We start from the raw sequence: 20,317 nt of genomic DNA, 5'->3' as shown, positions 1-20,317 counted from the left end.
TCGTGATAAGTAGTCACGTTTTGGGGAGTTTCGCGAAGTAATGGACTCGCCCAAAAATCGCGAGGGAAATGGAAAGGGGGTTGCAAGGATGTAGAAGGTAAGTGCTGCTTCTATCTCCGCGATTGAATTTCGAGCGTAATTGTGAAAAGGCTTGCCGAGTAACCGGTTGCCGTTTTGGATTTGCGTTGTAGAGAAGTACTCGAAATTCTTTTGCCGATTCTTTTCCTTGATGACCGTAGCCTGAGTACGCGTGTTAGAGTAGAGTAAATTTTGAGTTCCTGAGAAAGTTGAGTAGAGTCACGGGTTTAAGTTAAGTCTTTCTCGTTAGTGAAATCAAGTATAGCTGAATTTCGCTGTACCGGGTCGAGCCGCTTTATCGGGTTTTTAAGTGTCAACTCTCGAGTAGGTCGGGAAGTGCCGAATTGGAGTGCTCGGATTAGCGGATAACGTTTTGGAGGATTTTGAGAAGGGCTGATTTCGGATGCGTAGCGTATAGTTTAGGTTACGTTCAGTTGCGCCTGCATTGAGTTCCGTACCCGGTAGTTCAGATAATGTAAATTGAGTTGCGTTACCTTGAGCTTGTGTTTAGTTGAAGTTAAATGTAGTGGTGCTTGCGCTTAGTTAAGTTGCCGTTCAGTTAAGATAGTGTTTAGTCGAGTTGAGGTGATGTATAGTCGAAATTACCGTTGCGTTGAGCAGCAGTTGAGACGAGGAGTTTGAACATTGAGTTTTGGTTGCGTTTGAAATATAGTAACGTTTGCGGATTCGTTTAGATTTAGGGCAGCTCGCGGTAGCGTCGAAGCTCCGAGTCGGGTGAGATCTCGGGCGAGATTGAGGACGCCGTCTGTTCGGTAGCCCGACGGCGCACCGTCGAATAATTAATTCTAGTTTCGGTTTCGAGCAATAATCGCCATGGAGAACAAATGGCGAATATGCAAATTCAGAATTGCGTATGAGGATTTTGTGATCGTTGAGTGACATTTTAGTTCGGGAGCCGCGAGCTCATTAGAGTAAGAAATAAAGTAGGTTACGTGTAATTTTCTATTTATTTTTAGACTCGCGATGAGCGACTTTTGGATTATTTTTTTTTATTGTTTTGTATCACCGCTATTGGGAAACATAAGATTTTATCTTACTTCTTTTGTTAAATAGCGTGTGTATTTCGAGTGTCTCTCTCTCTCTCTCCAAAAATTACCCCTCCCCTCTCCGCGGTACTGAGCTATCGAGCATATGCCCGAGGAATAGCGTGTGATAGAGCTGGAACATTTGTCATAAAATGTAACAGGATTATATCCTCTCGTAGGAACATGCCGGGGATCATTTAAATGAATACGAAATTCATCGTGCAGCGTAGCCCGCCTTGCGCGCTTGGCTTCCTTATCGGCAGCAGTGCTCAAATTACGCGATTATATGCACTTTATATGCACTGTCGCCGAGCCCGGCGAGAGACCGTGTGAGCAGTCTCAATACTGCTTCCCGGCGTAATGCACGCCTAATTTTGCTTATACACAAATTTAATATAACGTTAACGCCCGCACTCACCATCGTTGTTATCGATTATAACGTAATTCTCTGTTTTCAATAAACGTATGAATATATACATAATCGTTGCGTAATATTCGCATGACAAATTCATTAATGATTTCGAGGCTTATTAATCACGCCAGGCGCCTAACAAAACTTCGCGATATTGTTTTTAGATCCAGGGTACATCGTGGACGCCAAATTATTGTGCACGCGGTAAGTTCTCGGTCATTTTCTCCGAGTGACCGAGGAGCGGGAAAAATCCACGTCACAGTATGTATGTGATAAAATTTTTTTTCCGACCATATCTCAAGAACAAATGACTGGATTCCAATGATTTCAGTCTTAATTGACGCAGCTTTTTGAAACTTAGAGCTGATGAGATTTTGGCTTCGATCGGTTTGGTACTTTTTGAATTAATTAAATAACAAATTTCGTGAGAAAAACAATTTACATCTTGAGAACGGATTCACGGATTTGAATGAAAACTGGTACCATAAGGATTTTGGCGTTGCTGATCACGAGTCTGGGGTCAGATTTGAAAAATTCAAAATGGCGAACTTACATGGTGAAACAAAAACTTGAAATATTCGGATTTTGGTAGTAATTTTGGTCACCAGTTACCGATCCAAGGTCAGATTTCCAAGATTTATGATGGTCGATCCATTATTAGTGGTTCAAAATAAAAAAATATTTATTATTTCTTCATGTAATATAATATGCAAGGGCTTTTGAATCGTCAATCACGACTCTGAATTTGTAGTTAGAAATTGGAATTGGATATTAATATTTATTTGTTCCATCAACCTTGAATTTGCAGTGTGAAAACGGGAAGTTCGAGGGCTGGCTCACGGTCAGCCTTAAGCCGCTTGTTTACTCACACGAACGATGCAATACAGTATCGATGTATGTGATTCAAGTATCAATTACGCGAAATTTATCAAACTTGAGAATATTTTGAATAAGACTATGAATTATCAAAATATTTCTTCTGATATTAAGGGCGTTGCCTAGCTAGAAAGCGCGGGCTACTCCACTTCCCGCGTTAACCGTGGCGAGGAATAGAGTAAATAAACAAGTGAGACGGAGCAGCCAAGCTGTCGCCGGAGTGGGGCGGGTCATGCGGCTAGCCTCCACCGCCCCTCACGGGCATTCGGTTTCAAATACTTTTAACTGAATTCAACTGACTCAAGTACGTCCCACCTAATGTTTTCGTTTTTTAAACCACTTTTGGACCATAAAATGTGGGCAATATGGTTAGTATGTTTCCAACAATTATTGTTGTTGGCAAAATACTTTGCAAGTGACTAAAAATGAATATTCACACGAGGAGTTCGCGTAAGCGGACTGAGAGCGAATGTTTGTTTGCGGGTAACAACTGTACCCGTTTTTTATCGATTCTCATCTAACATTGAGGTTATGGCGCAAAATAACCACAGCTTTTACTGTGAAAAAATATTTTGAAATTTTCCAACGCAAAATCGGTTTTTTCGACATAAAAAAGTTCTGCTTCGAAAATCGGTTGGTTTCACCTGCTACATTTTTTTTTAGTGTTTCTCTGCAAGACCGTATTTCTTTTCAATGAAAGTTCTTCTTATTATCTTTGCTCCTATAGTACTAAGGTATTTAGCGTATTCTCTATCTTGCAAAACCTTCTGTGAATCTTGCGTTTATTCACAAATATATATTCTTTCGAAAATCATGTTTGAAGGTTTCTCTGTGAATCTTCTGAAATTTTTAGACATGTAAATTATTAATTCTATTATCTTTCGGTAGCGCTCTCGTATATTGTCTCTCGTAATTTACTGTAATTAATATTCTGTCGTTTGAGATACCGATTTACGTAAATCATTTATTGACGTCAATCTTTCGCATTCCAAATTAAAATCTATGATTAAGTCGATCTTACTCTTCTGTTACTAACGTCCAAGCTATCGTCAATTTTTCTAACTATCTATTTCTACTCAAGTTTTCACTCTCATTTCAAACCAACAAACTAATAATTATGGTAGTGTCGTTCTTTGGAAATTGGATAAAATCATGTCGCCCAGTGACGTGTAGTCTTCAATGAGCTTCTACATTATATCGCTTCTTCCCCACTACGTTCAGTTCTCTTTGTTAACTATCGTCGTTGTTAACAAATTTTATATAACAAATATTAACTACCGTTTAACGTTATCCTATCGAAAATCTTGTGTACTATTCTTAACTTACGGATTGTTGCTATCTTTCGTAAACTAACTTGATCGATTCAAAGCTTATAAAATTTAATAAAATTTGATTGATTGACTTGTTAATTTCACCCCCTATTTATTAGAGGTACTGAGTACTATTTACAATATATAAACTTAAATATTTTTTTTTTCAAATAATTCTAGCCCAGAATGAAGTAAAATATTTTTTATAGTAATTTAAGTTTATGTAATGTATAAACTAAAATATTTTTCTTTATTCTGGGCCGGAATTATTTGAAAAATTTTTTTTTTTAAATATTGCGATCCTTTCACGTCAGCATTCTCTGTGTGACGTGTCTCAAATAATTTTTTCAGGACCCCAAAGACTTTAGTGAGAGAAAAAAGTCAATAACCTAGATTCAAAACTTATTTAATGAGATTTTTCACTGTTTTTTTTTGCAAAAAAAGATTCAGGATACCCTAGCACTTGAGCTACAACACTCCCCTTCTAAGAATCTCTGTTTTTTTGGTACAAAATAACAATTTAGCCCTGCGCCCCCATGAAAATCCAAAAAAATTTCATTTTGAAACACCCTAATGTACATGTACGCATACATCTTCATTATAATATAATAATGAATGGATGCATTGAGTATAGATAATTCTTCACGGCTATATGAATTATACATGCGTACATCAAATTTTATTTACGATTATTCTTCTGCGTGGGGATATATTAAACCCTCCTTCTATATTGAACGCGAATTCGTATAGATATACAAGAATTTAATAATGTTAATATATCATTTTCGTGGCGTTCAATGATAAAAATGAATATCCAAATGCATACATAATATATGTATATGATTGCCTCAAGATATCAAATGAGAAATAACCAGATAACTTTTTGATTAGTCAGTTTCTATTGTATTCACTAATGGTGTATAATGCACTTTTGTAATACCGTTACATTTATAATCCCAATAAAATGACGTAATAAGCTCTTGACTATGAAATTCTTTCAAAGTGAATTCTCGATTGGGAGGTAACCCTCAACTTGAGAGTAAACCCTCTACTTGGGGGTAGACCCTCGACTTGACAGTAAACCCTCTACTTGGGAGTAAACCCTCGACTTGGGAGTAAACCGTCGACTTCGAGGTTAACCCTGAATTAAGGGATACGAATTTACTCCTGAGAGATTAAGGGTTATTTTGGGGGTTATTTTGAGTGTCAAATTGTTGGTTTTTTCCGCAAAAGTGTACTATCTCTTTGCAACATATTGTGAGATATAATCTTGTTTTGCTCAAACAACGAACCATTTTGAATTACATAGTGAAATTGATATCTCCTCCCTTTTTCTAGCACAGCGAAACAGTAAAAGTTATTATTATGTACTATCTTTTTAAAAAAAATTGTAGGATGCGATTTTATTTTGCTTAGGCGCCAAACTGTTTTGAATGATGTAGTGAGATTAAATTTTTTTTTTTTTTCAGCACAACTAAACAGTGAAACTGCGTCTCCAGAATCGTTGGGTCTGGAACGAATGCCGGCGGAAATGTATGTCCCAAACCAGGAACAATGGCTTGAGCTACGGGCGCCTAGGCGGTGCAATTTGTTTTGTAACGAGTAAAAAGGACTAAACAAATCTGCAATATTTTTCGTATATCTGGTGAATCTGCAATATATATTGTATATTCCATATTTGTTTGGAGATTACTGAAATTACCTTTGTGTAAAATCAAGACTAGTGTAGTATTGATGCTCCCTAGAAAATAATCATGTATGATATGAATAGATACCATGATTTTCAAAACATAACAGTCGACGCTAAACTCATTGTCAATACTAAGCACGACAACTGTGGAAAGAAGTAGAATGTATCTTATGACAAACATTTTTTCTAAGTGTTCGGTCTCTCTTTGCGCTCATAACTCATTATTCGACTCTCCTATCTGAAAGCCCCTTGATTTCTTCATATTGTACTGGCCGAAGGTTAACGATCTAAGTACTTTGTATTATGCTGAGGATATGTTTATACGTATATAGATACAGTGGTAGCGTCTTTTACTGAACGTACAGATGCGTACCTCGACGCACACACCTCTTACCCTGCTACCCCCTTGCCGTTTTCAAACAGTGTTGCCAACTTACCTACATTGCACATACTAAACAATCTCTCGATCATCTTGTACATACCGTAGGACCTCCTTTCATTTCCAAATTCCTGACATTGTACTCTGCTTCCTGCACTCATTTACGCTTTATATGTATATTCTGCTCATTCCAAATTCCGTCTCATATATCTTTCATCTGAACACTTCGTCTTCACCTCTTGACCTACGCATTTCTTTCTGCGATTCTCTAATTACTTGATATCTTGCATACGATTATGATCGAGAAACTACTAAGTATCAATCACCTCCAAAACCCATGTTTACTATAAATACCTTAATCACAAATCCTTATTCTGGTTATTCTTAAACGCAAAATCAAAGTTGAACCTAGTCGCGCATCCAATGTTTGCCGCTCATGAACAATCGACCCTTAAGTTGTCACACTTGAAAAGTAAAAGAGGGCAATTTCTATCAAAATTTACTCTTTGAAATATGACCAGTAAAAAACAATAGTACTGTATCTAATAGAATTCCGTAGAATACGCTTGTAACTGCGTATTGCTAAACTCAATTATAAAAAAAGTGCGTCGTAGATTGGAAAATTTTCATCTCTGGTTGAGATATTTCATAAGAATTGATCAATTACATGATTATTATACCTTTGGTATCACAATTTAAATGTACCTGCACTTATACAAAAGTTTTGCTGTGTAAGATATGGTTCTTAACTGTTTACGTACATTTACCGAATAAAAATGCTGAAAATAATATTAAAATACATAGATTTAATGTGCTGATCAGAAACGCAGCTTTTGTAATGACGTTTTGATACTACTAACGTAACAACTACTGTAACGAGCTGGGCAGTACCATTACTCTAGCAGCTGAGACGTTTCCATGAGTAGTGTGACCGAGTAATCCCGAGGTAAGTAACGAGAGAGAACGATATCGCATACACGTACATGGACGACACGACAGCGATGACGGCCAAGACGACGATAATACTACACGTCCGACGATTGCGCCATCGCTCTTGACTGGTCAGTTTTCGATAAAGTCCAAGAGCCAGGGGCCGCAGACCGTATACGTTTTACATTTACTTTCTTATATGTGCCATACATGAGATGGGGACTCGTTAATCCAACCGGCGCGCGGCGTTCCTATAGTGTCATTCAGGTATGAAAAGTGTAAAAATCTACCCTAGCTTAAGGTCATAGCGACAAGGATGCCATTTGGATATTTTGAAATACTCAATCACTGTTATCTCTCTATCTAATAAAAAAGTCCTGAACAAATGAAAAAAAAAGTAGCAACAGGTGAAGAAGATTATAATAACGATAGTATAAAAAATATTATAATAACAATAGTATACGGATGAAGTTAGCGTTGGAGTGAGATGCCGAAAACAAAACAAAAAGCATCTAACAAACAAAACTTCCTTTGACAGCTATCATCGGCTGTTTATGACAGTCTTTGACAAATATCTTTATGGGTATCTATTTCTGATACGCGAAAAATAAACATGCAAACGAGAATTATCAAGATGATTCCCGGCGGCAATTGTCTTTTTCGCGCGCTGGCGTATTGTGTATACGGCACTCAAGATCGACACGCAGAGGTGAGACTGAGTATCGTTTCAAATATATTGTAACGTACTTTGACGTTACGGAAAATAAATATGGATCCGCGAGTTTAATTATCAAGTCAAAAGAAATCAAGAGCGTGAATAAAATATTGTGAAAATGCTTTAATGCAAGACATGTGTTTGTCGTTTAAAGTCTGAAACAAGACTGTTTTTGCAATAATGTTGGTTGACGCAGCAACCTTATTCTTTTGAAAGACATAAGAGGTTTATAAACGTCTTTTATCTATGCTGACTACTAGATCACTAAAGAGAGGGCAAAACGGGTGATTTCACCCTTTGTAACAATATTATACTGGCAAACATGTCAGCAGAAGTAATGAAACAGAACGCGAGGAGAGTTACATCAGAGAAGAAATAGGTTCTTTCAGATCCTGTAAATCCTTGATCCGGTTAACCACTAGGTAAGGGCCTTCCCAGTTTCTTTGTAGTTTCAGACATCGTCCTTTCTGTCTTCGCGGCTGAAAGAGCCAGACAGAATCTCCAGGATCAAATTTTATATCCCTGGCTCGAATATCATAACGAGTTTTTAATTTGCCTGAAGCCATAGAAGTTCTACTTATAGCAAAGCTATGAATTTCTTCTACTATGGGAAGAATAATAACTATCGCAAAATAAGTCGCCAAATGCAATTGGGGATGCATGGCATCGGGGGTTTTGTACATGTGAGTGGATTCGTTTACGAAAACAATCTGAGCAGACCTGCATACGGAGCCAATAGCAATGTCGGGTTGATCGGAAACAACCGATAGTGAGGCTCGAAGCTCCGAACAACAAGGCGCGTAGCGCCGAGGTAGGGTTGGCGCGAAACGCGCAGGGGCGAAGCCCCTAGTTGAAACAAAAAAAAAAAAACAATGGCAGACAGCAGTAGTTATATAAGGGGGGTTCTGGCTCAACCTGACTCACCAACCTCATATGGTGCTGCAGGACGCGCCTCGCCTGTAGTCGTTTTGTTACCGGCCCAAGCTAGCATGCAAGATGGCTGACTGACATGCAAGATGGCTGACTAGCATGCAAGATGGCGGAAGAGATGACGGGGCATGTAGTTGGTGCGTTACCGACCTAACGTAACCTTTTTTTTTTTTTTCCCAGCGGCGAAGGGGAAATCTTTAAAAGACATCCGGTTGTTCCGATGGATGCCATTGGATAGTGCCGGATTTTCACCGGCTAAAACCCCTCACGCCGCTTATCACCCAGGACGAGGCGGAACCGCTTTCGCATTACTTCACCTCGTCCCTGTGGCCGGCCTGTTGTCATGACCTCTCTCTCCATCCCGTGGTTTGACCCACTGCCGACGAGGAACCTTGCCCTCGCATGCTCTTCGCCGGCCCCTCAACACCCACACCTCCGCTCCCGTTACACCTACATGTAATGCCCTATCTACTTTAATAGTTATTTGTAATATGCTTCCAACCCCCGTTTATTCGCAATAGCGTTATCACTTATTTACTACTTGTTAGTGTCTAGTATCTACTTTAGTTATTTGTTATATTTACTACTTGTTAGTGTCCAGTTGTCTAAGAGTGTTTAGCTTAACTGCTCCACTTGTCCGTAATACTCCGCGTACATGCGGCACACGACCTACTGCTGGCTCGGAATTTGCTGACGCAGGGGTTCTGAGCCGGCCCGTCTACACCTGCTTCTGTGATTAGCTTCACCACCTGTCAATTATCATTAGCTACCTACGCAAGCGTAGTTTCCTATATTAACAATAGTCAATAATTAACGATCAACAAATAATAATTAATAATTACCACTTTCTAGTATTAATATATTTACTATTTGTTCCTACACCTACTACACCTACTGTCCCTACTGTTAGTCATGTTAGCATTGTAAAATAATATATAATGGGTGTCTCTATATTAATTATTATTTACTTACGCCTGGCCTGCCTTGCGACGTGATGCTGCTGGCCGGAATTTGTTGGCTCAGCAGTTTGTCAGCCCGTGCTCTGTCGCCTGTCACTTGCCGCCGGTTAACGCCGCTCGGCCCGTGACCCACTGCCACCGGTGTTTTGCTGACGCGCTTACTCCGGCGGCCTGCTCCCACTTCACACATTAGTTAATTGTTTCCTTTATCACTTAGGTTTAAGCATTGACTGTCTTTTCAAACCTGTTGTCACCACTGATTTTGCTCACTACACTTTATCACATATATAGGGTTTGAGATGTCTATCCGCACCTATTATACCCATTGCACCACCGTTACCACTGCCTTCGCTTCCCTCCTGCTCCTTTGTTTCCCGTCTGATTGGCTTCCTTGTGGCCACACCTCACCAGCATGTTACCCGCGGTTTTGCGGGGACCTTTGTCCTGTTGGACCTCCTTGGTGATTCTCCAGTCAGATCTGGTCACCCCGTCCTCCACGGTGGTGCGTTAGTGCGGGAACATGCGCTCGTGCTCCGCCGAGCTTCCACATTGACAGCTGGCGGTAAACACCGTCCCGTCCAGCACCACCGTGTCACGCCCGGGGGGCTGCATCCCTAGCGGGCTGGTCGAGTTGACTAGCTGCTGGGTCCCCCCCTGCCGTCTCTTGAGGTAGAGGATGGCCCGTTTACTACCGAGGTAATTTACATCACCGTAGGTTATCCGGACCATCGCTCCAACCTCCTCTGGCCTGGTCGCTAGAGGCCGGGGCTCCCCTCGTCTGATCTGTCTGGCCGCGTGGTCGCACGCCAGGTCATCCACCCTCCTCCAGGTGACGTCGATATCGCCTCCCGCTGGACGTCAGTAGTGTATATATGACAGTTCTGGATCATACAATAGCTCTCTCTCTCTACCTCTCTCTCTCTCTTTCTCTCCCTCTCTCACGCTCACCCCCCTTGTTCCCCCCTCGCTTCCCCCTCGCCCTTTGTTCATTTTCGCGGTTTGCCGCTAGATGGCTATTTTCATAGGATTTGACACACACACACACAAAATGATTCCTGTCGAGACTTGTTTTCCGCCGGACGTCATAAACGTAGGTATTCGGGGCAAGGGCTCTGGGCCCCGATTTTTTATACCTGCACCGCTCACTACCTGCACTTCGTTAACCGATTTCCATTGCATGCGTGGGAAACTATATATTGCTACTTCACTTACATCATTTGCGCAGATTTTTATCCTTGGGTGGGCATCCATCGTAGCCGGCGATGGGTTCGCAGAGACGGAGAGGGGGAGAGGGTGAAAATCTGTTCCAACACGCTTTTAGGCAAGATGCAGCTGCGGAACCAGGTGACTTCAAACGAGCAATAAACCGCAAAAATTTAGGGATAGTCGGAGGGGGACTGGGGACCCCGCCGTCTTTAACGTCATTTTTTTACATGAATTGCATCATCTCTGCAAAGCCGGGAGAGCAATAAGACCCAAAAATTTAGGGATAGTGGGTCGGGTAAAGGGTGGACCCAGTCGTCTCTGACGTCACTTTTCCCTCAAAGATGCGCAGAACGCAGTGCGCACCGCATCTCTGACGTCATTTTTCCCTCCGATATGCGCAGAACGCAGTGCGCACCGTTCCCAAATTATTGCGATCTATTGGCCTATATATAAGCTCAACGCATCCGATGCAGACTCGTTAGTCTTACATAAAACGTGCAAGTCAAAAGCCTGTAATTTTCATTTCTCTGACATACAACTGTTACCCATAACCGTTAGACTCATGATCGTCGAAGCGTATATGGGACTTGCAGAGCAGATGGAGGGGACGTGTAATGTGCTGAGAGAGCAACCACCCGGAAAGGAGAATGACGCTGTGATCAATCATAGGACTGATATTGGAATCGCGAATATCCAAGTTCTACGTGATATTTCTATGCAACGAGGAACAACCGTTAGTGCGAACATGCGGATCTAATATACTATCGCACTCCTGCAATCTTGGGTGACGGAGATCAGGCAGTTGCAGCAGCGCGCAGTGGTGATGGGTGGAAATATCGGTACTCCTGCGGGTGTACAGTGGGACGATGTGGATAGTGCTTTTGCCAGCCGAATCAGAACGGGGGTTGTCACAAATCTCCGTCTTACAAATTCGGACACCTTTCTAAACGATGTGCAGCGCGTCGTCACCGAGAAGTTGGAGCTGGTACTGCGCGAAAAGGGAAACGTGAAGGACAACCTCGTATTATCGTGCAAATTCCAAAATGCTAAGCACAAAGAGGTCTCCACCTAAGTTGAGAGTTTCAACACCTCGAACGTGGCGATTCTTCTCCCATCGAGCGATGTAAATGGCTGGTTTACACGTGTACGGGGTGATCTGCAATCAAAGGTGGAAGATTTCGAGCAACACGATTCCGGCTGGAGTATGATTCAGATCCTCAACATCGCTGTAAATATCAATCGCTACCAGCCTCTAACCGCGGGGGCTTTAACATTCATGGAGCTGCCCCAGGACATTGGACATAAAGAGGCTGTGATCAACGTGAGAAACGAGGACGAAAGATGTCTTCTCTGGTCCGTCGTAGCAGCCCTCCACCCGGTCAACATCAACACCGATAGGACTCACAACTATCGTCGCTATATTTCCGAGTTGGACTGTACAGGTATCAAATTCCCTGCTACTCTACGTGATGTGGAAAAGCTTGAGAGATTGAATAATTTGCGCATCAATGTATATGGTATAGAATCTCAAACTTTTTCGCATCATGCAAAATCAAATGAAAGCGTCATCGTGCCAATTTATTTAAGTCTGAATTTGCATAGCGTAAACATTGGCACGATCCATCTTCTGATGGTTGAGAGTAATCTGGAAGACGATGTGACTGGTGAGTTTGCACCGAGATTCCACTTCGCTTGGATTAAAGATTTTTCCCGATTAGTAAGCAAACAATTGTCTAATCGTGATGGTCAACTGTTTTTATGTGACAAATGTTTGTGCCACTTTAGCGTAAAACACGCCTACGACAATCATCGACAAGATTGTATTATGCTAAATAAAGTACGCATGGAGTTTCCCAAGTGCAAAGATTTAGTATTTTCCGATTTTCAAAACAAAAGCATCGTTCCGTTTGTCGTATACGCCGATCTCGAATCTATATTAATCTCCGAACCCGTAGATGGATTTGAAACTCGTAAGACTTGTGGAATTCAAAAGCATGTCCCGCACAGTGTGGGGTACTACGTACATTGCGCGTACGATGAGAGATTATCGGAGTTCCACGGTAAACGTGGCGTCGATTGCATAGATTGGTTTATGAAACAGCTTATGGATTTATCAATTCAAGTAGAGTCACGCATCAAAAACATAATTCCGATAAAGGCTTTCACCCAAGTGCAACGCCATCGCTACATGCGTGCAAAGAATTGCTATATTTGTGAAAAACTGTTTAACCCTTAGGAGAAAAAGTGTTACGATCACTGTCACTTCACGAGTAAATATCGTGGTCCTGCTCATAATCGGTGTAATTTGAATTTCAGAGAGCCGCACACAATTCCAATAGTTTTCCACAATTTGTCCGGTTACGATTCTCACTTTTTAATAAAATCCCTTGCGTCAACTTTCCCCGGTAAAACTACACTGCTACCCATAAATGAGGAAAAATATATATCCTTCACAAAACGCGTCGATGGGACAATGATGCACTTGAGATTCATCGATTCGTTTTGATTTATGGCTAGCAGCACCGATAAACTTTCTACATATTTGACCAATACGGATAAACGCATAACACGTAAATTTTATAATAACCCGACTCAGTTCAGTTTGATGACCCGCAAAGGCGTTTTTCCCTATAAATACGTCGATTGTTGGAGGAAACTCAACGAAACGCGAATACCTGCAAAGACGCATTTTTACTCTCATCTCACCAATTCAAATATTAGAGACGCTGATTACGACCACGCGAAAACTGTTTGGGGGGAATTCCATTTGGAGTCATTGCGGGACTATTCAGATTCATATTTGAAGACCGATGTTCTTTTGCTTGCCGATATTTTCGAAAATTTCCGCGCTAGCTGCTTCAAAATATACGATTTAGATTCGTTGCACTACTACACTGCACCGGAACTTGCTTTTGACACGATGCCCAAGGATACTTATGTAAATTTGCAACTTTTAGACAACCCTGAAATGGTGTTATTTATCGGAAGAGCCATTCGAGGTGGCGTAGCACAATGTTCTAATTGATACGCTCGGGCCAATAATAAATTCAGGGGAAAAGATTTTGATCCTAGTGACGTGAATCATATCTCACGTATTTTGACGTGAATAATCTGTACGGTGCAGCCATGAGCGTGCATTTACCAATCGGCTCGTTTGAGTGGGAGTATCAGCACATCGATATAACCAGCCATCCGGACGATTCACCGATTGGTAACTTTCTGGAGGTATATTTGGACTACCCTGTAGAACTCCACGAGGATCACAAAGACTTGCCTCTTTGTTCTAAACTTTTTACTCCTCCAGGTAGTAAAAATGCCAAACTCACGACCACCCTTTACCCCAAAACAAAGTATATATTGCACTATAGAAATTTGAAATAGTGTTTGATTTTACGATTGAAATTAACGAAAGTGCATAGAATTTCAAAGTTTGCACAATCTCCATGGCTCGAGCCGTACATCACTCTCAACACAGACATGCGTAAGCGGTCTAGAAATTAATTTGAGAGAAACTTTCAGAAACTAATGAACAACGCTGTGTTCGGCAAGACTATGAAGAATGTGCGGAATCACAAAGATGTTAAATCGGTCACAAAATGGGAGGGAAGAGGTGGTGCGAGAACGCTTATTGCCCGCGCAAACTTTCACAGCTGCACCGTATTTGGCACCGACATGGTTATCATTGGAATGAATCGTGTCAAAGTTCACTTCGCCAAACCTATTTACGTCGGCGCATCAATTCTAGATCTGTCAAAAATCTTTCGCTACGATTTTCACTATGATTATATTGAAACCAACTTTTTGAATAACCAAGCTAAATTGATGCATACCGACACAGACAGCCTTATTTATCAATTCAATGTCCCTACTATCTACGATATCATCAAACGTGATGTAGATACAATGTTTGATACCTCTGACTATCCGCCCGACAATGTGTATGGTATTTCCCTTAAAAACAAGAATCAACTAAGGCTAATGAAGGATAAAAATAATGGTAAAATTATGACAGAGTTTGTGGGACTGCGAGCAAAGCTGTACACATTTACTACGATGTGTGAGGATGGGGAAAAATACGACGGTGGCGTGAAAGTGAGTAAGCGCGCCAAGGGTGTGAGAAATTCATCGATAAATAGCATTACGTTTGATGATTATAAGCGTTATCTGATAGGCTACCAAGAGTTGACTCTTCCACAGTGTTTAATACGCAGCAAAAACCACGAAGTAAGCACGATCGTACAATAAAAATTGGCTCCGAGTTGGCAGAATGACAAGCGACAATTGATACCTGAAAAGACTGACACCGTACCTTGGGGGTTTGTCCCAGCCCCCGAATAGCCATGGGATAAAACCGTAGACGTAAAATTGATGTAAATATTTAATGTTTGACGCCTCGGACGATCCACCATCGGGCTGAAACGTTTTACCATCAAGACGATATTCAATGGATTCAAAAATGTGAATTTAAATACTTAAAAGTTATTTATTCATTATTAATTATGTATCGTGCAATTATTTATATTTATTCTTTCACCACGAGTAAAGGTATCAGAAAATGTGGAAAAAATTTTTCGGGAAACGAAAAAAAGTTTTCACAAAATGAAAAAAAGTTTTCAGAAAACGAAAATAAATATCCGAAAACTTTTTTTCCATTTGAATAACACGTAAAACAAGTTTCCGAAAAACAAGAAGTTTTGAGAAACCGACAAAAGGTTTTCAGAAAATGAAAAAAAGTTTCCTGAAAAAAAAAAAAAATTTTACAACAAATGAAATGTGCAATAATCGTGCGGAAAAATTGCATATTATTATTAGTATTATTATTGTTGTTGTTGTTGTTGCTGTTGTTGTTGCTGTTGTTGTTGCTGTTGCTGTTGCTGTTGCTGTTGCTGTTGCTGTTGCTGTTGCTGTTGCTGTTGCTGTTGCTGTTGCTGTTGCTGTTGCTGTTGCTGTTGCTGTTGTTGTTGTTGTTGTTGTTGTTGTTGGTGGTGGTCGTTGTCGTCGTCGTCGTCGTCGTTATTTTTTTTTTTTTTACCGAGGCTAGCGCGTATGTGGGATTCCAGGGTAGCCTACCCACTAAACCGCCACCTACTGTGCAACGCTCCCAGCCAGGGACTATAGTGATATTACTTCCAGCTGGGAGCTCTGTCGGTGTGTGTCTCGTCGGTCTGTCCGTCCGTCCGTCCCGTGCATACAGTCCGTCAGTTACGTTACGTCAGGCAGCCGTCCGTGTTCTTACGTCGTAGGATTGTCTGTGTGTGGGTGGCAACAAGTCGCCACCTTTCTGTACTATGGAGCATCACCCCGACAATGTTGTCGGGAGTGATGCCTCCCACGACCTTCTCCAGTCTATTTCTCAGTTCTGTCCAGCGGTAACATTCGAAGAACGTGTGTTCCGCGTCGTTTCGTTCGTGTCCGCAGGACGTACAGTTGGGCGTCCGTACTCGGTTCAAGTTGTGTATGTACCGTCTAAAATAACGGTGGCCCGTCAGAAGCTGGGTGACGTAAAAATTCACATCCCCAAAGCCCCTCTGGATCCACGGTCTCAGGTACTTAATAAGTCGTCTCGTCCAGTTTCCTGTCGGTTTCTCTCGCCTACTGTTCGTGCTACGTCTCCATCGTCACGGCTCTTTCCGTCGTTGCCACATCCCGTCGGTTCACGTCCGCGTCTCTTCCGTAAACCCTTTCGAGCTGAAACGCGAGAAGGTCTATGGGAATCACGCCTGCCACCACCAGGACGGCCTATGCTGAGACCGTCCGATAGGAACAAGCGATCCTCAACGCGCTTGCTCTGTACCGTCGTCATCACGTGACAGTACTTCTCAGTCTTCCGGGAGTCTGCCCAGATCTCCGCACCGTAGAGGAGTATCGAGTTCACCGTCGACATGAAAGTCTCCGTTTCCCTAGTCTCGGTCCGTTCGTGTTTGCCATCAGGCGGCTTAGGGATGCTATCGTTTCAGCCGCCTTCTGAGCCGTTCGTTGTATGTGAGGCCAGAAGGTCATCTTCATATCCAGGGTCACCCCCAGGTACTTGACTTCCCCTCTGGTCTCGATCTCGTCCGTCCCGACCGTCATGCGTAATGTGGTCGGTATTCGTCTACTGGTGAGAAGCACCAGTTCTGTCTTTTCCGTCACGAGTTGCAGTCCGTGGTCAGTCATCCACCGTCCGACTCGTCTCATTGTCTGATTCAGTGCGTATTGTGCCAGATCTGGAGTTCTCTCGACTATCACTGCAGCCACGTCGTCGGCGTGAGCGACCAGGCGAACGTCGAGTGGGAGCTCCAGTCTGAGCAGGCTGTCATACGTCCCGTTCCAGAAGTCAGGTCCTAGTATGGAACCTTGAGCGACCCCCGCGGTGATCTGTCACGTCACTTGGCCTTCGGTCGTTTCGTACATCAGCCGTCTGTTCCGAAGGTAATCTTCAACAACCCGGAGCAAGTAAGGCGGGACCCCGAAGTCGACTCTCAGCGACCCTAGGATATCCACCCACCTGGCCGAGTTAAAGGCGTTCTTAACGTCAAGTGTCACCAGCAGCGCGACGGGTCGCGCAGCGTGGCAATGTCTGTCTGTCTACCGGAAGGAGTCAACCACCTCTTGGATCGCTCCAATCGTTGATCAACCCCTCCGGAAGCCGAACTGCTGGTCCGAGAGGCCTCCGCCGTCCTGTATCGCGTCCGAAAGTCGTGGTCGCAGAAGGTGTTCGTACAGTTTCCCTGTCGTGTCCAGTAAGCTCAGCGGCCGGTAGGCCGACGGCGTACTGGGGTCACCCTTACCCTTTGGGATAAGGACCGACTTCGTCACCTTCCACCGGTCGCTGAATGTCCCTGTTGTGTGGCACGTGTTGTAGAGGTCGAGAAGTATCTGTGGCCTCAGGCTCGCCATCAGGCGAAGAACCTCCGCCGGTACCCCGTCCGGTCCTGGCGCCTTACCCCTCTCCATTGCTTTGGTCGCTCCGACGAGCTTCTCGGCGGTGAAAACGGGGGCACCGCCGTCTCGTCGTCGTTCGTCTCGTCCGTACGCGTCGGGTGCGTCGGGAACAGTCCGTCGACGATCCGTCGTGCGGTTTCAGCATCCTTGACTTCTGGCGGGATCCGGGCCCCCAACCCACCGGTCACAATCTTGTGACCGGCACCACAGGGGTCGCGATCCACCTCCTCGCAGATCTTCCTCTAGCATCGCGTCTTGCTGTCTCTGATGGCGTGAGTAAGTCGTTTTTGTTCAGTCTTGTACTCGGCCTGGAGGGTTTCCCTCTCGGGTCTCCCTCCAGCTCTCGTAACCCGTCGTCGTTTTGCCAGGCAACTCTTCCGCAGCTCGGCTATCTCGTCCGTCCACCAGTATTGTGGTGGTCTGTTACGTCCGTACCGTCGTTTTGGCATTGTGCTGTCGCACAGCCGCGTCGTCAGTTTGGCCGTCTCGTCTGCTAGTCTTTTCGCCCTTTGCCGGCCAGTCAGCTCTGGGGGAACGTCGGTAATTGGGGCCGGCACTGCCGCTAGCACCGCCGAGAACTTCAGTACGTCGACTTTGTCTACGTTCCACCGCGGGGGGTGCTGGGTCCTCGTCCGTGTCATCCTTGTCTCTCCTGCCACTTCGTAGGCGATGTACTGATGATCGCTGGCCGTGTAGCCCTCGAGCACCCGCCACCGCCCGATCCGTGGCAAAGTTCTGTCCGTCGTCATCGTTACGTCCGGGATGGAGTCGCCAAATCCCGGCCGTCCGTACGTAGGTATGTCTCCTGTGTTTGCCACCACTAGGTCCAGCCTTACGGCCATCTCCAGTAGCAGCCGTCCGCGTTTGTTCGTCACCGTCATGCCCCACTCGACCGTCCTCGCGTTGAGGTCCCCCGCGACCACGAGGTCCCCGGGCAGGTCCCTGAGTCCGTCCTCGAGGAGCGCAACCTTCGCCAGGGACTCCGCCGCGGCGCAGTTTGGGGTCAGGTGGACGCTGACGTAAGTGACAGCGCCCTTGCCAGCCCGGACGTAGTCGTCCCCGACGCCACGAGCGGTTATCCGGGCTCGGGCAGCGCCCCTCACCCTGATAGCAGCTGTCTTGGTCTCGTTCGTAATTCAATCCTGCGTTTATCGCACCCTGTACGGTTCGCACAGGATCAGAATGTCGGCGTCGTTTTCGTCTGCTATCTGTGGTAGTAGCATGTCTGCTGTCCTACTGCGGTTCAGGTTGCCCTGAACTATCCTGTCCGTCTTCCGGCCTGCTTCTTGCAGTCCTCCGGCGCGACCCGGTACACCGCGCACCTCCTGGCGCCCGCGTGATGCACCGCATCGCCGTGGCCCGCCTTGGCGCACAGTGGGCAGGCCGGTCTGTTCTTACAGTTCGTGGCGTAATGTTTCGTCTCGCCACATTTCCTGCAGCACTCCGTCCGGTCTGTATTTTTACATTTCGCCTTTCTGAGCCCGTATCCAAGGCACTTATGGCATTTCGTCACCGTCAGTCGTGGTCGGACGCGGCACCCCACCCATCCAATCCCGATCCGTCCCCGGCCGAGCAGCTATCTGGCTTCCTGCGACTCTAGGTCGCATACGGCCATAAACTGCTCTGCCTAGTTCGGGCCGAAGATGTGGACCCCAAAGTCCGCGTCTCGTCCCGCCTCTCGTCGCAGTGCCTGTATTACGTCCTTTCCGGTCGTGACACAGTCAAGATCCATGATCTCCAGTTGCACCCAGAGGTCCCGGTCCTGACGTTGCCTGCGTCGTCGACTGCGTCCTGCAGGACGCGTCTGAAGTCGTCTCGTCCGTTGGCGTCTGTCTTCATCTTCAGAAGACACAGACCATTCTTTGTCTACCTGAGGGTCGTCACTTCAACGTGACTCTTCCCACGATGTCGGAGTACGTCATGTCGTTCCCAGGTTTGACGAGCACCGCCGTCCCCCAGTGTTTGGGAGCCGCTCTGCGCCCCTCAGCCCCGGCCGTCGTGTCCGTTGTCGCGTTCGTCCCGTCCGTCCGCGTCTTCCGTTCCTTTTCATCTTTTTTTTTCCTTGTCACTGTCTGCCAGTCAGCGACCGGTTCCGCAATCGTTACGCTCTTCTGAGAGGATTCCGGAGTGGTTCCAGTCGCCACCCGTTTTCGTTTGGTCCGCGGGGTGTTTTGTGTCCGTTGTTCAGTCTCAACGTCCGTCTCCGTCGTCTCGTTGTTCATCTTGTGATTCTTCGTGGCTGCTTCAGCGCGCCTGTCAAGCGAAACGTCGGCAGCCTCGAGGACGGTCTTCATGCCCAGTTTGACGGACATATTTGAGTTTTTTGGATGGCCGCTGCCTTGGCTATCCTTGTTGCTGTATTGTGAATCAGTAACAATACGTCCGTCAGGTCCATATCGTCCGTGATTCGTGTCTTCGTGCCGATCGTGGATACAGCGAAAGCGCATCCCGCTCCGCTACCAGTGCTCGACACGCTGTCCGTCCTGTCTCGTCGTTGGTGTCCCAGTGTCGTCCTGTCCGTTGTTCCAGATCTCGTGTCCGCTGTCTTTGTTTCCGTCGTTGTCACCTGGTCTTTGCACAATTTGCGTCCCTAAGAATCCATGCCGCTACCATGTGTCACCGGGGCTTTCACCCGGTCGGAACCCAGGGTGAATTTCCCCTGTGCTGGGGCTAATACCTGAGGTATAACGTTGTTACCCTTGTACATCTCCATAAACGTTCCTACGTGCTACGGGTCTCTCGAGGGCGCGACTCCCCGTACCGTGCCGGAACATAGCACGGCCCCTGACGTCGCCTGGGGGGCCTTCCGTTGGGCTTGCGTCGACTTCCGTCCCCTTTAACTTACGAGGAAACCCCGGCGTC

The 20,317-nt window shown here is 44.9% G+C and overlaps 2 protein-coding genes across 2 annotated transcripts in view; one reads left to right on the top strand and one right to left on the bottom strand.

Moving 5' to 3' along the window:
• Positions 1-5,666, top strand: part of LOC124295364 — a 58,951-nt gene extending 53,285 nt beyond the window's left edge. Inside the window, exon 3 of the mRNA XM_046745071.1 lies at positions 5,192-5,666. Coding sequence (XP_046601027.1) covers positions 5,192-5,207 — 16 coding nt within the window. The 3' untranslated portion in view covers positions 5,208-5,666. The remainder of the gene's footprint in view (positions 1-5,191) is intronic.
• Positions 5,667-17,697: 12,031 nt separating this feature from the next.
• Positions 17,698-19,294, bottom strand: LOC107225602. The gene is made up of 2 exons (XM_046745976.1): positions 19,155-19,294; positions 17,698-18,559 (listed from the first exon to the last, which is right to left on the bottom strand). Exons 1-2 carry the CDS (start codon positions 19,292-19,294, stop codon positions 17,698-17,700), a joined length of 1,002 nt encoding a protein of 333 aa, XP_046601932.1.
• Positions 19,295-20,317: the final 1,023 nt, after the last annotated feature.

This window comes from Neodiprion lecontei, chromosome 7 (assembly GCF_021901455.1).
Source record: "Neodiprion lecontei isolate iyNeoLeco1 chromosome 7, iyNeoLeco1.1, whole genome shotgun sequence".
Classification (NCBI taxonomy): Eukaryota; Metazoa; Arthropoda; class Insecta; order Hymenoptera; family Diprionidae; genus Neodiprion; species Neodiprion lecontei.
This window is presented reverse-complemented; position numbering and strand designations above follow the sequence as displayed.

Coding starts and splice junctions, on each gene's coding strand:
- LOC107225602 (XM_046745976.1), bottom strand. CDS start 19,294: ATGAAGACAGACGCCAACGGACGAGACGACTTCAGACGCGTCCTGCAG. Junction 18,560..19,154: donor GTGTCACGACCGGAAAGGAC/GTAATACAGGCA, acceptor AGCTGCTATCAG/GGTGAGGGGCGCTGCCCGAG.